Genomic DNA, 14,404 nt, shown 5'->3' on the forward strand with positions numbered 1-14,404 from the left:
CTTATGTGATGGTCATCTGCAAAACAGACCGCGGGTTTAAAGTATGAGGTTCAAAAGAAGAGTGTGCAAGAGCAACACTACCAGATAATAAAGTCATTTTGCTGAATTTTCACCATGCGGCTGAGACTCGTGTTAATAAGACTCGTGTTTAATAAGAGAACATGGGTCACAGCCAAATGCTTATGCAGCAGTCATGCCCAATCTGTGCCAAATCTGTGCCCTGAACTTTCAGTGACACCGAAAATTCAGCACTATGGCTTTCCTATCTAAGCGTTGTTGGCAAGAGGGACCAATCATCAGGACAATTAAACTTCCTCAGTCAGAACTCATCAGGTTTCCTCATGTTAAAAGATATGCGTGTTCTGTATCGACTTGCTCCAAACAAAAGGTAGAAATTTAGATTGCAGGTCCTGAAAGCGAACACGGTATGGCTTGCGAGCCTTGTGCCAGCATCTTCTCTGTTTGCAAGACAACTAACAGAACCATTAAAAAAAAAAAGAGTGGTTGAGGTAAAAACGAAATAGACAAGCCGGATGCAACATAAACTCAGCCACCACACTCCTGATGCCTGTCAATAATTACAAAGTGGTAACCTTTAGGACAACTATGAAGCAAAAGGGAGTACGCACAGCGGTTGCTGCACTTTTGGATCTTCCGTAACATTTCATGGGTGACGGATGAGCACGCCCAAACTCCTCGAAAAGGTGGCCTTCTGGAGACGCCACTGCTGTCATGCGGGAGTGCCGGGGTGGCGATGCTTAAAACATAAAAACAAAATGTTAAAACACTACCAAAGGTGTCGAAATTAATATGATCGGTGCTGACCATTCATTTTTAAAACCGTCAGTAACAACCATCATCCAGAACTTGCTGGTAACCCTTTAACAAAAGGTGAAAACACCTCCTCTACACAACTGTCCTGACCGGTTGCGGTTTGCGGTGACAGTGCCTAGCTTTTGACGTCAGTAAACTTGGAACAATTACGAGTGACAAACAGTTTCATGTTTTCACATAGGATGCTTTATTAGTTGTTTTTTCATGAGAAAATTGTCATGGACATGCATCAGGAACAAGCGTCATGAATGATCAACATGTATGAGCGTCATGAACGAGCAACACGCTGGGATCGTTACACAATGTTAAAGCTATATATAAAATTTTAAAAATTAATGAAAAAAATAAAATAAATTAAAAAACATAAGGTGCCCCAGAACGGCTCAAGCCTGGGTCAGTGTGGTGGCAGCAGAGTATGATAACCACAGAGCTATATAGCAGCACAGTTACTCTCCTGGCAAGACGTGCTGGCAATAGTGCGACGTCGTCTTCTGTGACAGCTCGCCTCACTGACGTCATGCATCGTGCAAGAGCCATAGAAGGTAGCGCCTGAGCGGCGCACTCGTTCGCTTGGTTTCGCCCCGGACTAACATCTGTGGTTTTTGCAGGACACATTCTGTGCACCCTGGCCTTCAGCGTAATCGAGCTTGCGTAACTTTTAATAATAGCATAAACAATCTTCAAGAGGCATCACCCTATAACAGGATTAGACTGCAAATTTTGAATGTTATGTAGGATCATTATCAAGATTGCTATAAATAAGATTGTTGTCACTGTCTTGACACTGCAGTTAGCTCTATCAGACTTTGTTTTACTCTTAAACTACATGTAGCCACCAGAACTGCGTTGAATATTTGCCCTAAGGTCGGACTGACTTCTCCGTTTTAATGTTTATGTACAGAGTTTATTTTAGAAAACTAAAAGAATTTCGCCAGCTTACCACAGCTAAAAACGTAAGTATTCGGCCATCACGGCGCAACTTGTGGCATGAACAATGCCACAAAGACTCTGGGTTTGAACCTTATGCCCAACACCTTATGTTCCCGAAATCAAAATAGATCCTCAACACCCTGGAAGCAGGCATCACTGCAACCAGAAAGGTACGATGAAAATGAAAATATGCAGGCGAGCTGGTGAATTAACTTCATTATTATCTTTTCCCAGGCTTAGGTGTTTTCATTATGGAACTAGCAAGTGATTTAGAGGTTAGTGGGACTACAATTTTATGGGTAATGTGATCAAGCATAGACTCCTGCTCCCTCCAGGACAGCAATCTGGAAAAACTCCGCCTGACCTTTGCTGGCTTAGAGCATCAACCCGTTCGTGAATGTCACAACTGCAGCGCATTAGAGTAAGCAGCGGGGCTTACCGTCGAATCCAGTGTCTTCCCTTATAGCATTGGAGAGTTGCTTCACCTTCTCAACAATTTGTTCAATGTGATCGATTTTCAGAAGGCTCCTAGAAAGGCAAACACAAAGCATGATTTGTCATGTTGTGACAATTTAGTCATGAGGCCTTTTTATTCACAGGCACTGTAAAATCTTCACCTTTTTGTAACCACCGCTTTACAGAGGGGACAGGGAATCTTGTATTTCCCATGAAGTGCTTTCTCTATGCAGGCCCTAAATGATTCAGACATTAAAAACAATGACATAAGGATGTAGTGAGAGTAAACCAATAAAACATTAAACTACAGAACTATAATATTCATACCTATGTATCAAATGACTGCAGCATAAAGCATGTTATGTCATGTACAGAACGAAATCTGATGAAGTTTCCAGTGAAAGAGGGAACTGAGATAGACCTACACCCATGCAACAGAGGTTAGTTTAGGCCAAAGTGTAGCCTATATCTTGGCAAAGAATGAAGTATAAACATTTTATTTCCGCATTCCTTTTACATTGTTGAAATTTTTCAAGTGAACAGAAAACTAGGCCCCTGAAATTCCGGCAACTCTTCTCCTTCATTTAGATGAATCTGTGGCACAGATCTTTTTGTGATCAAAGAGAAGGAGGGACAACCTGTATGACTAGGTAAATGGCATAGTGCAAGAAACAACCACCTCATGTAGGCAATGAGTTAACTGTATTATGCTTCCTGAAACTGCTGACTGAATTGCAGCCCTGTCCTCTGAAGCATAGCGACATTTTCCAGTATTGACGAAAACCTTCTTTATCAATCTCAACTCACAGAGCTAGCAACACTCCAAAGCATCAACTGAATAAAATATGCTACCTGCAGAAACGGTGGTGGCAGTTGGTGCATAAGGGGTCTGCAAGCACCTCCAAACTGTAAAAAATACATATATATATTTATCGCAAATTATTCTGCATTTTATTCATACTGGTGACAGACATTGAAATTGGCTTCCTGCCTCGGTCAAGGTATACGGGACATGACAGAGTAGGAAGCCTGAATAAAGCCCAGCCGCAGAGAAATCCCATAAACATGGCTGATCAAACTCGTTCACTCAAAGGTGGCTCTCGCCAGTTGCCGTCCGATTATTCTTCAAGTGTTGAAAACCAGTTAGTGCCAAAAGTAGACAGCAAATTCCTAACATTTCCAGGAAACATACAAGAAGGCAGCCAATTGAGACAAAGTGAATGATGGCCTTCCCCTTGCCTGCCATTGTAAAAGACCACCAATGACCGCTATTGGGCAGGAGATCGAACTATAGGGGGCGCTCTGACCCGTTTGTTTTCCCCACGCTCGGTGTTTACTCAACACAAGGCCTGTGCACATGCCGACAGGCCTTATGGGCATGTTCATGTCATCTTCTACAATAGAGCGCGGGGCACAGTTTAATGTAAAAAATACTAACAATCGACGAAGCGACGTTAAGTGCCGGATCTATCCTCAGAGAATGCGAGCTTGACCCAGTTCGGCTTTTGTGCGGAGCTGGGACCGTGCATGCTGCATTGTTCATGCAGGCCGTAATGGAAACAAAAAAGCCCCTCCTCCCCCTCACCGGAGAACACGAATTCCAGCCGAACGCTGACGCCGCGTTCGGTTATGTCGGCCGAGCGCTGAGTCATTGTATTTTGTTGTCCCCATCCGTGTAGTTGTAAAGTTAACCGCTTGGGGCGTCACGGTCTGTCCTCCTCCCCAATACACCAACTCGTGTTTACAAACAAACCGGAGCCCCTCTAGCGATGGGGCGTAGGCAGGAAGCACCGAGTCCCGCATCAACAAACCATTGGAATGTGATATTGTCAGTGTTGGTGTAAGACCCCGTGCACTTTTTCGTGTTGTAATTCTTGACTCTACGTCTTCCTAGCAATGTCCTCCTACTTTAGTGGCCGGAGCGAAATTAACGAGGCTCATTACAATGCAAAACTTTGTGTAAATAGTGTGACACGCTGAAATTAATTTTGCGTAAATGCTGCAGAATGGACGCTAAAGCCTCGTTCACATGATGAGATTCTGCTTGCTATTTTCAGTCGCAACGTCGCTCGGGCTGCAAAAGCATCAATGGTAGCTGCGATGGTCAACGTCGATACTGAAAATCGTAAGCAGAATCGGACCAAATGAATCAGGCATAACAAGTCGGCGATGGCCATCGGTAGCCATGATAAACATCTCCTTATATCTACTGTTTACACCAAGCCTATTTACCCCAAAAAATGTTCAAACTTAGAAGTCTTTTGAGGCCAGCGTTTACTTCTTTTCACAACTACCGGGTCAATGTTTGGTCTGCGGGCTGCTATTGTTTGAACGAGCAGATGACAGTTTGAACAAGCAGATGAAATTGAAAGAGCAGACGGCCAATTGGACGTGAAGACGTAACTGAACGTGGTTTGCGGGTCGTCAGGGCAACTTGATGGTTTTACAGCGTTTATGTTGGAACAAGACAAATAAATCTGACGACCACAAGTATTCATGAATTTAACCCAAAGTGCTTCCCGCAAAAGCAAATATGGTCCAACGGTGTCTGGTGTTCTCTTTTCACAGTACCTATCCATGTTTTCGGACGAACCGAGCAGGCAGAGAACACGTGAAAACCGATCCTCACATCTCCCCACCTCTTTTGGTACAGCACCTGTCACGGCGTTTTGACAAGAAGGCAGGTTGGTATGGTTTCTTCCAAAAACAACACAGAAATGCCCGTCCCACATGGCGACTTCTACCAACACTTCCAGACCGGAAGATATGTCCAAAGCACCACCACCGCGGCGTGGCTTAACAGAGTTGAGTTGGTGTACAAGCAAGTGCCACGAAACAGGGTGTGCTGTCTTGTGTAAGAGATGGAAAAGTCAGTTAACCTGGCCTAAACGGTTGTCGTTCTGCCACTGAACTTCCCATGCCTTTGTACTTACCTTGACACAAACTTAGTTTGCATTTGACATTACAACACTGTTTCAAAACAAGTAAAACACATTTTTTCGAGAAATTTCATTGTCCAAGTCCTGCTGTAATTGACATACAATTTTGACAACCAAGCATCCTTCCATATGCATTTAATGTTTCCAATGCTTCTTTTCTGAAATTTTTTAAAGGATGTTTGGGCATCTTGCAGCAGTAGATTTTGGTCAGTGTGTTTGTTTTTCCTCTTGTACGGAACATTTTAAGAGCATCAGCACTTTCAAAAGTATTTGACTTCACAACATCAAGAAAGAGCAATCACTTGAAATGATAGTTATTGTAAAATGACTTGGTAAAACATTCTTAATGAAGGGTTTGACATTCTGTTTGGATCACTTGAAATGACACTTAGTGTAAGCTTACTTGGTGATACATCCTCCAATTAAGGGTTTTACATTTTGCTTCGCCAAACACATACAAAACAGAAATAAGAACGACCATTCTAATATGATTTAATTAAAAAAAATGTTTAAAACATTATACTAGGCAAATACCAAAATCATTTTCAATAAAACAATATGCTAGTCTTTGGAAATGGCTTTTTAAAGGACCTGCGGGAGGCCTGTCTTCTTAATTCAACGCCCAAGGAACTGATTTGTTTCACTATGGTAGCACCTCCAGGGAAGTAAATCTGGAAGAACATGTAACATTACCATATGGGACACTCCACCGTTTTCACCAAAAGCACAGCGGCCGTTTTCAAGCTTGCCAGAGTAGACGGATCCATTTTGGGAACCCTGAAAAGAACGATTGGTCTTCGAGGCATGTTCCTTTGTTTCCATGGTGCAAGCGTCAATTAGAAGGACAAAGAGCATTTATATTAACAACAATGCATCAAACGTCTGCATATGCAACGCAAAACAACGCTATTTAAGCGGTTTATTTACCTTCGAGTGTTGTCAGATAGCGTCTCCGGGTGCCGAAAGCTCTACATGGCTGCCGGTAGAGCGAATTTTGAGCGGCGTGTAGTAGATGTCGGCGAGAAAACAACTCCGATTAGAGATTTGGCAAATAAAAGGTAAAATAACCGTAAACTTTGGCAGATATAGGAATATTCTACAGTTCACAGGTCGGCCGTGTTACCCGCGCAATCTCTTGTTCGCGCGATTTACGTCAATCCAGTGTTACGAACATCGTAGCGAAAACCCACCAAAAGTGATAACCTACAAAAAATCTTGAGTTTCAAACGTCAAACACAGTCGAATAGCTAGATAAAAGAGAGACACTATCATAGCATGACTGTCCTAGTCGTGGTCCTAGTTTAAAGCACGTTCACTTTTTTGCATATGTGTGGAAATAAAATGATCTGGCATTATCGAATAAAAAATATGGATACCGAAACCGAATCTTATTTTTTCGCTCGGTTGAACGCTTCCAAAAGTTCACGAACTCTGCTCTAGCCTTCCCTGTACCACGAACCGCGCCAAGATGGCATTACAAGATACGTCCAGATATTGTTGGATGACCTTTGTTTCTGTGACGTGTTGTATGTTCCTACGCCTCGGCATGCACGGTCTAATAAGGCAGGACTCATTGTTTTGAGAAAAACTACTTTTTTTTTTTCTTTTTTGTAGGACGAATTTAGATTGACAACTTTGCTTATAATTTACCTCTGTTTTTGTGGAGCAAAAAATGTGAGCCCCTTTTTTGTCCAGCTTATAAAAAGGCACTGCAACATAATATTTCGTTTAAAAAAGTGTTCTGATTTTACATGTATATAAAATGAAATCAGTTTCTTTGTTTACACAAGCTAGTTTCCGAAAAAAAAAATAACACCGTTGTGCTGCTCAATTTTTGTTTCTTCGTTCTCGATTTCGTGAACACCATCGACTCATTGAGTAGCCTCTCTTCTTCTCTCCACCCTTGCCTGTTTCGATCTGGATGAGCATCGTACCGGCGTGCGGTTGTGTATCACTACTCCGTGGTGCACCTAGCAGTCATACTGTACTGGCTAAATTGCTTACCTACAGTGGGTAACAATGTCGCTATGTTCTGGCAGACTAACCTCCTGCTGTGTAAACAACTAACGACTAATTTGACTTTTGATTTAGCCTCTTTTCTAAAACCAACAAATCAGGACAATTTTCTGGCAAAAATAAGTCATCTGTTCAGTAAAATTCGCTTAAAACATAATGGAAGACAATTTAAAATGGGCTGTCACGCTTCAGAATAAAAAAATTGTACTATAAACGGCCGCTGCAAATCAGTGCGGAGGTCCTGATGGAGATAGTCCCACGGATAGGCCGCTACGGAGCGAGTGCATGGTCAGGAAGATGCCATAGTACGGAACACTTCGGCACGCCGGATGTCCGAGGACACCTAAGCATTTCTTATGAGTTGTAAATGCGAAAGCATGCCTCGCGTTGTCGAAGGGTCTCCTCTTGCCACCTGAGACGCTGGCGCCGATAGGAGTAGAAATGGCCGAACAAACGCCACCGTGTTCCTTTTACCGGCACGCTGCCGGCGCTAACGCCCCTTTATCAAGTGGCGCCATTCATTGTTGTGGAAATGCTCGAGACACGTGCCGCGCGACACTTCTGGGAAGAACATGGCGTCTGAAATCTAGCTCAATGCTGCGCTGTGCCGCCATGATCTTCCCAAGGGCAGAACGTTGCACGCGCCTCGTGCATCGACGCGACGCACCTTGCGCTACTTTTAAAACATGCAGGGGTTGGAGACTAGGACTACACTTGAAGAAAAGAGTCATTTTTCGCTTTTTATTATTTATTTATTTATTTTATTATTTCAAAATACTGCGACCTCGATGAGGTCATCGCAGGAGTGGAGAGAAAACATACATGTACATTCAAAAAGACAATCGATTAAAGATGTACACACCCTACAAACAAAACTTAGAAAACCTTGAAAAATGCAATATCAAAAGATTACAAAAACAATCACATACACTTCAAGTACAGATTCCAGGCACCATACCAGAACACCTACTGTATTTCTAACACAAACTTATCAAAATCGAGACAACGAATGGATCCATTTATGTTATTCCAGTTTTCTATCGTTCTAGGAAAAAAAGAATATTTAAAACAGTTAAGGTGGGCTCTGTATGGTACAAGATTTAATGGATGGAAGCTTCTAGTGCGTGATTCAGTAACAAAACTAACATATTTTTCTCGATTAAGTGTACAGTTATTATTCACTATTTTATGCAGGAGCTTGAGCCGTTCTACAGCGCGTCTAGAATCAAGAGGCGTAAGTCCTATGTCAGTCATGGCAGATGTAGGAGAAAAATTGCGGTCATATCTATTACAAATAAATCTAGCTGCCTTTGATTGTATTGCGTCAATCTGCTTTATATCACCTTTTAGATAGGGATCCCACACCACACAACCGTACTCTAAGATAGGTCTAATCAAGGTCTTGTACGCCGTTATTTTAACTTCCCTAGTTGAAGATTTTAAAGTTCTCTTGACGTATCCTAGCCTTTGCAGAGCACGAGAACAAATAGAACTGATGTGCTTATCCCATTTGAGACTAGGCGTGAAAAAAATACCCAAATACTTGTATTCGTGAACTTGACGCAGAATTATATTACGAGTACCATAGCTAAAAACAGACGGTTCCTTCTTATTAGTAAATGACATAACTACAGATTTCTCAAAATTAATTTCCATCTGCCACTTTTTACTCCAATTCAAAAACTGTTCAAGAGAGTCATTTAGTAAGGCATGGTCATCTACCGAGTTGATTTCGTTGTACAAAACGCAATCATCTGCATAGAGGCGAATTTTAACTTGAAGACCATTTGCAACGTCATTAATATAAAGTAAAAACAAAAGAGGACCTAAAACTGATCCCTGTGGGACACCGGAACTAACTGAGACATTGCTAGAATGAACATCCCTGTATGAAACAAACTGTGATCTATTTTTTAGGTAATCTTCGATCCAATTAACTAATGACGTATTATTTAATATCGCTTGTAATTTCTGAAGAAGCTTATGATGTGGTACCTTATCAAAAGCCTTAGAATAATCTACAAAGATGGCATCAAGTTGTACTCTTTTATCTAAAGCTAAAGCTATGTCGTGAGTGAATTCAAGAAGTTGGGTTGAGGTGGAGTAACCACGACGAAAACCATGCTGTTGAGGGCAAAGAATAAAATTAGTCTCGAGGTACTCAGATATCTGTTTATAGACAATATGTTCCAAAAGTTTGCATGAAGACGATGTGAGCGAAATGGGTCTGTAGTTTGTGACCACCTGTTTGTTGCCTGACTTGAACAAGGGGATAATTTTAGCCGACTTCCATGACTGAGGCACTGTTGCAGTAGAAATAGATTTTTTGAAAATGACAGATAGGTATTTTGAACTCCAAAGTGAATAACGGCGAAGAAAAGAATTTGGAATTCCATCAGGGCCAGGGCTTTTCTTACAGTCAAGTTTCATTAGTAGATTGAGGACACCAGAAACACTAATCTCTAAATCAGATAAAGCTGGGTATATACCTTCAAAGAAAAACTCTGAATCATTGCCGTTGTCACGACTGAATACAGATTTAAAATAATCATTGAAACAGTTTCTTGTGCGTTTGTAGCTGGCATGTAAAAGAACCGCTTTTGTCGTAAATCACTTTGACCTGGGACAGTTGCCACTCGTCGTCACCAGCGCGTACTCAAGAAGGTAGGGCGAGGGAAAGGAAGGCCAGGGAGGAGGAAGCAGACGGAACGCTAGAGAGAGAAGGATGTTCCCCCTCTCCCCTCCAGCGTTCCGTCTACTTCTAACTTTCCGGCCTTTCTTCCCCTCGCCCTACCTTCTTGAACTCTAACTTACTATCATCAAATTCCTGTTGGCTTCTTGAGAGGCTTTTTCCCTCTACAGGGTCATTTTACTTTTTTCCATACTCCATATTTTACCATACTTCATTTCATCTCGTGTTGAACCAGACCGGAAGGCTAGTGGTTTCCACGGCAAATCAAGCGCCAGTCCAGAGGTGTCGAGTCGACGTCACTTGAGAACTTGCGCTTGATTGGCTGTGGAGACCCCTAGTCTTACACTGCGGTTCGACACAGAATGAAACAAAGGGAACAATAACACTTTTCTTTCTTTTTTGCGGGTCGTTAGAAATCGATATTTCGAGTCTGTACTTCCTGGGTGGCATTGGGGTGTTTTGAAGCCTACCGTTGTCCCTATTTGCTCGCGCGTCTGTAAACACTCTTTTTTTTTTTTTGCTTGGCATTTTGTTTTTTGGATAGCGGCACGTTGGCAATCGCCAAATCCACCTTACAACTTCTCGATTTACGATTGCAAAACTGCGTGTCCCGCTTGGCACACGAGCATGAATAGTCTGTTTCACTTCAAATTATCTGTTTCGAGAAAGCATTGTACGCAGACTATCCCACAGCACGGCCCTGCCTAGAGAGAAGACATATGGCAATCATCCTCAAGAGCCACTTGCTGCGTGGAACGTCTACGGTGGGAGGAGCCACAAACACAGGGATTTCTGCGCATTGCTTTTTGATTGGTTCTGTTGGGTTGAAGGCGTGCACACACGCGCGGATAACGCAGTGACGTAACGTGTTTTTTTTTAGATTTGATTGGATTAGCTAATTTTCAGCCTTAGTGTCATTCACGTGCGAAGGAGAATAAATATGATTGAGCTCTGCGTGATGCTGCTTGTATATAGTGCGGGAACTATAGGGGGCGCTTTGAAAAACGCGCGCAGCGCCGCTAGCGGAGGAGCTGGCGTTCGACTGTGAGGCGCGTTCAGCAGCCTGCGGCGCCTTTTCGCATGCCAAGCTGTGGCGGCGGAAGCGCGCACGGACGAAACTTTTGCTTTTTGAGCCGATAAGTTGAGGGTGACGTTGCATGAGTATTGGGGTAGACCTAAAAAGGGCTTCTAGCTGTTCTCCACTTCTTATAAATTGAGTTTGAGTCGTTATTAGAAGTAATTTCTTTAGTTGCGGCCGAAAAAAGGTGTTGGAGCAATTTTCCGAAAAACAAGACGGCCGCCACCTTGATTGCTCTGGGTGGGAAATTTATTTCACTCGTCGCTGTAAACCTAGGACTGCTGCAACGATGATATTTGGATGCGAGTGAGATGTTCACTAAGTTTGTGCACGAGGAGTGCCAAGTTTCTTTGAGACAACAGGTGTGAAAGTTAGGTTTCTAATGAATAAAGAAATAAAGCTGTACGGGATATCCAATATTCGACCCAAAATGTTGTGTTATAGCGGGCTGTGTAAAGCGCAGATTTGGGCACACAGGTGCTTGGTTTTGAAAGTAACATGACACAGCACTTATTATACAAAAACAAAAAGATGGCATAGGGAAACCAGGTGAAAATTTGGTTTGGGCGGCGTAACTCAATGGGAACCGGTTTTGACCATGAAAAGGCTGTCAAGAGAATATCACTGGTCGGGGGAGGTGGAGACTTTAGAGGTAGGAAGGGACTAGGGTGGACTGTACTTCCAATTGAAACAACTTTACGAAAGGTGGTTCCAAAGCCGAGAAAACAAAGTTGTCGGCCAAAACAAGGTTTCCCCGCAAAGGGCTTTTGCGGCCTGCTGTTGTGTAATAACCTGTTGTGCGAGGTGCTGATTTTCGACGCACAGGTACTTTGACATGACCGTCACTTGGCACAACACTTATTATAACAAAAAGAGTTGGCATAGCGAAACCAGGTGGAAATTTAGTTTGGGCGGCGTAACTAAATGGGAACTGGCTTTGACCGTCAAAGGCTGTCAGATAATACCACTCATCGTGGGAGGTGCACACTTTACAGGTAGGAAGGGACCAGTGGACGGTAATTCCAGTTCGAACCACTTTGCAATAGGTGGCTCTAAAGCCGAGAAAAAAAATTGTTGTCTACAGAACTCGGGTTGTCAGCGTTTCCACATCCAAAAGGAGGCTGATGAAGAAAGAAAGCACACCACATAAACTTCCATACTCTAACGTCGATTCTCCAGTGGTTCCGAGTTTCATTGTTGTTTTCTTTAGATTTATATTTTTCAATTTTTTTTACCGTTCGAATCTTTCTTCATGAAGTACAGATTGCGTGCCATGCTTGTTCGGAAATATCATCGACACGGACGATGGGGACGAAACTTCTTTGGAGGGCATTCCTCCAACGAAATTGGCACTGCATACCCGCGAGTGTGGGATGGCGTTTCAGTTCGTCCCATCGGCGCTAACAGATGTAGGCGTTACTGGTACGAAAACAAACGCAGAGCGCAAAGCGGCAGTGTAGCTAAAATATGTCAGCCGTGCCGACATAGTGGCAGACATGATCGGGAGACCAAATTTCTAGCGTCGTACGGCACGGTTCCATCGTTGTCCATTTTCCACAAAACATCGGCGAGGTGAAAAACTGTGAAACTTTGTCTCCACGAGATGCGACGCATAACTATTGAAGCACTTAATGACGCAGTACAGGCAGCAAGCACTTCATGCTGCTGCACCCAGCGTAACCGCACCACTCCGACTTCAATGCGTACCAACGTACGCGGCTTGGTTTCGGTTTCGTTTTCTCTGGGGTTCTCACTGCCTACGTTCGGTACCGGCCGCGCGGCGGCGCGCCAGTCGCGTTGCACGGAGTGTATAGTTAAAAGATATCGCGCTAACTTAGTACATTTCTAGGCATTCGAAGCGCGGACGATTTTAATTGTTTTTTTTTTTTTTCTTTTACTGAAACTTTCCCTTTTTGACCAACATCCTCATCATCATCATTGTCGTCGTCATCATTATCATCGTCATTATCATCATCTCAAATTTCGAGGCCCAGGCCAGCATTAGCCCAGGGTCCCGAAATTTCTTAATCCGACCCTGGCCAAGTGCCAGCCAATGAGAGCCTCGTTACTTGAAGCTATGGCGAGCGCCAACCAATGGGAGCCTATCCATCGAATCGCTGCTACAGATGACAGGCTTCGCTCCATTGGGGCAGGGGAATTTAGGTGCCGTTTGGCGCGCGGCTTCAAAAGGCCGGTTCGCTCCATGGGACAGTTAATGCTCCCGCATTAATAAATAAATAAAAACTCGCGGCGCTGATCACGTTTTTGGAGTCTCGATGGCGTCTTACTGTCGTCATCTAATAGGAGGTTCAAATGAGAACTGCACACAGTGGGAGAAATATAACTCAACAGAACTCGTACTTACCGTAACTTGTTTACCTAGTACCTTTTTTTTCTATCTTACCATATAAATTATTAGGTCACGACTGTTACTCTCTGTACATTTAGCAAGTATCCTTGAATTACGACAAAACTTCCTTTTCTTTCTTTTTTGGCTATAGCTAAAAGGAATTGCTCGATAGAAGTTTGCACGTGACGCTGCAGAACCCAGAGATCCTTGTTTCAATCCCCACCCCCACCCATTTCGACCTGGATGAGCATCGTACCGGCTGGAGGTCGTGTATCACTATTCCATGGAGCACGCTAAAGACCCCAGGCTAGCGGTTGTTCTGCACTGCCTAAATTGCTCATCTACAGCTGAGAAACAACAATAAGTTTAGACACACAAAGGGGAGATGATCGATGGTGAGACCAAAGCAAATACTTACCACAGTAAATTTGAGCTCAGTTTGATACCGGATTTTTTTTTTCTTGACCTCGATTTTACTGTAGTACGTATTGCATAAAATTTAAAAAAAAAGTAGCTTCATCTCATCCTTTACCTTCTTTGATACGCGTATGTGGCGTTGTAATAAAAACAGCTGGACAAGTTCTTAAAAAAATGAAAGCCGTTTACAACTCCCTGTAACACCGAACTGGAGCGCAGCTCTTGAGGAGGAGGAGGGAAGGGTACTGAGGGTTACCTGGTCTCGGGGCGGGGGGGGGGGGGGGGGGGGGGGGTCATGTGACCTTGGGGGGTCACGTGACCCCCCAGAAAAATTTTTCCGCTAGATTTAGCGGGGAAATTTTTCCGCTAGGTTTAACGGGAACATTTTTCCGCTACTTAGCGGGGAATTTTTTCCGCTAAATCTAGCGGGGAAATTTTTCCGCTAGATTTAGCGCGGAATGTTTTCCGCTAGATTTAGCGGGGAAATTTTTCCGCTAGATTTAGCGGGTTAATTTTTCCGCTAGATTTAGCGGGGAAGTTTTTCCGCTAAATCTAGCGGGGAAAATTTTTAAGCTAGATTTAGCGGAGAAATCTTTCCGCTAAATCTAGCGGGGAAAGTTTTTCGCTAGATTTAGCGGGGAAATTTACCTATAATGCACCGCGCGGTTACGCCGACGGCGACGGCGACGGCG

The 14,404-nt window shown here is 43.4% G+C and overlaps 2 protein-coding genes across 3 annotated transcripts in view; both read right to left on the minus strand.

Annotated features, from left to right (window-relative positions):
• LOC8034297 overlaps nucleotides 1–6,317 on the minus strand; it is a 38,739-nt gene extending 32,422 nt beyond the window's left edge. For both annotated transcript variants that reach the window (XM_029994820.4, XM_029994819.3), the window contains exons 1-6: nucleotides 6,087–6,317; nucleotides 5,853–5,936; nucleotides 3,073–3,126; nucleotides 2,382–2,456; nucleotides 2,204–2,292; nucleotides 630–757 (exon numbers count right to left, since the gene is read on the minus strand). In XM_029994820.4, the coding sequence (XP_029850680.3) occupies nucleotides 630–757; nucleotides 2,204–2,292; nucleotides 2,382–2,456; nucleotides 3,073–3,126; nucleotides 5,853–5,926 (420 nt within the window). In that variant the 5' untranslated portion in view covers nucleotides 5,927–5,936; nucleotides 6,087–6,317. The remainder of the gene's footprint in view (nucleotides 1–629; nucleotides 758–2,203; nucleotides 2,293–2,381; nucleotides 2,457–3,072; nucleotides 3,127–5,852; nucleotides 5,937–6,086) is intronic.
• The window catches only part of LOC120839221 (estradiol 17-beta-dehydrogenase 8-like), a 604,311-nt gene that overhangs the window by 451,930 nt on the left and 137,977 nt on the right, over nucleotides 1–14,404 (minus strand). The window lies entirely within an intron of this gene.

The sequence above is a fragment of the Ixodes scapularis genome, unplaced genomic scaffold (genome assembly GCF_016920785.2).
Source record: "Ixodes scapularis isolate PalLabHiFi unplaced genomic scaffold, ASM1692078v2 PGA_scaffold5__190_contigs__length_132052651, whole genome shotgun sequence".
NCBI classification, from domain to species: domain Eukaryota; kingdom Metazoa; phylum Arthropoda; class Arachnida; order Ixodida; family Ixodidae; genus Ixodes; species Ixodes scapularis.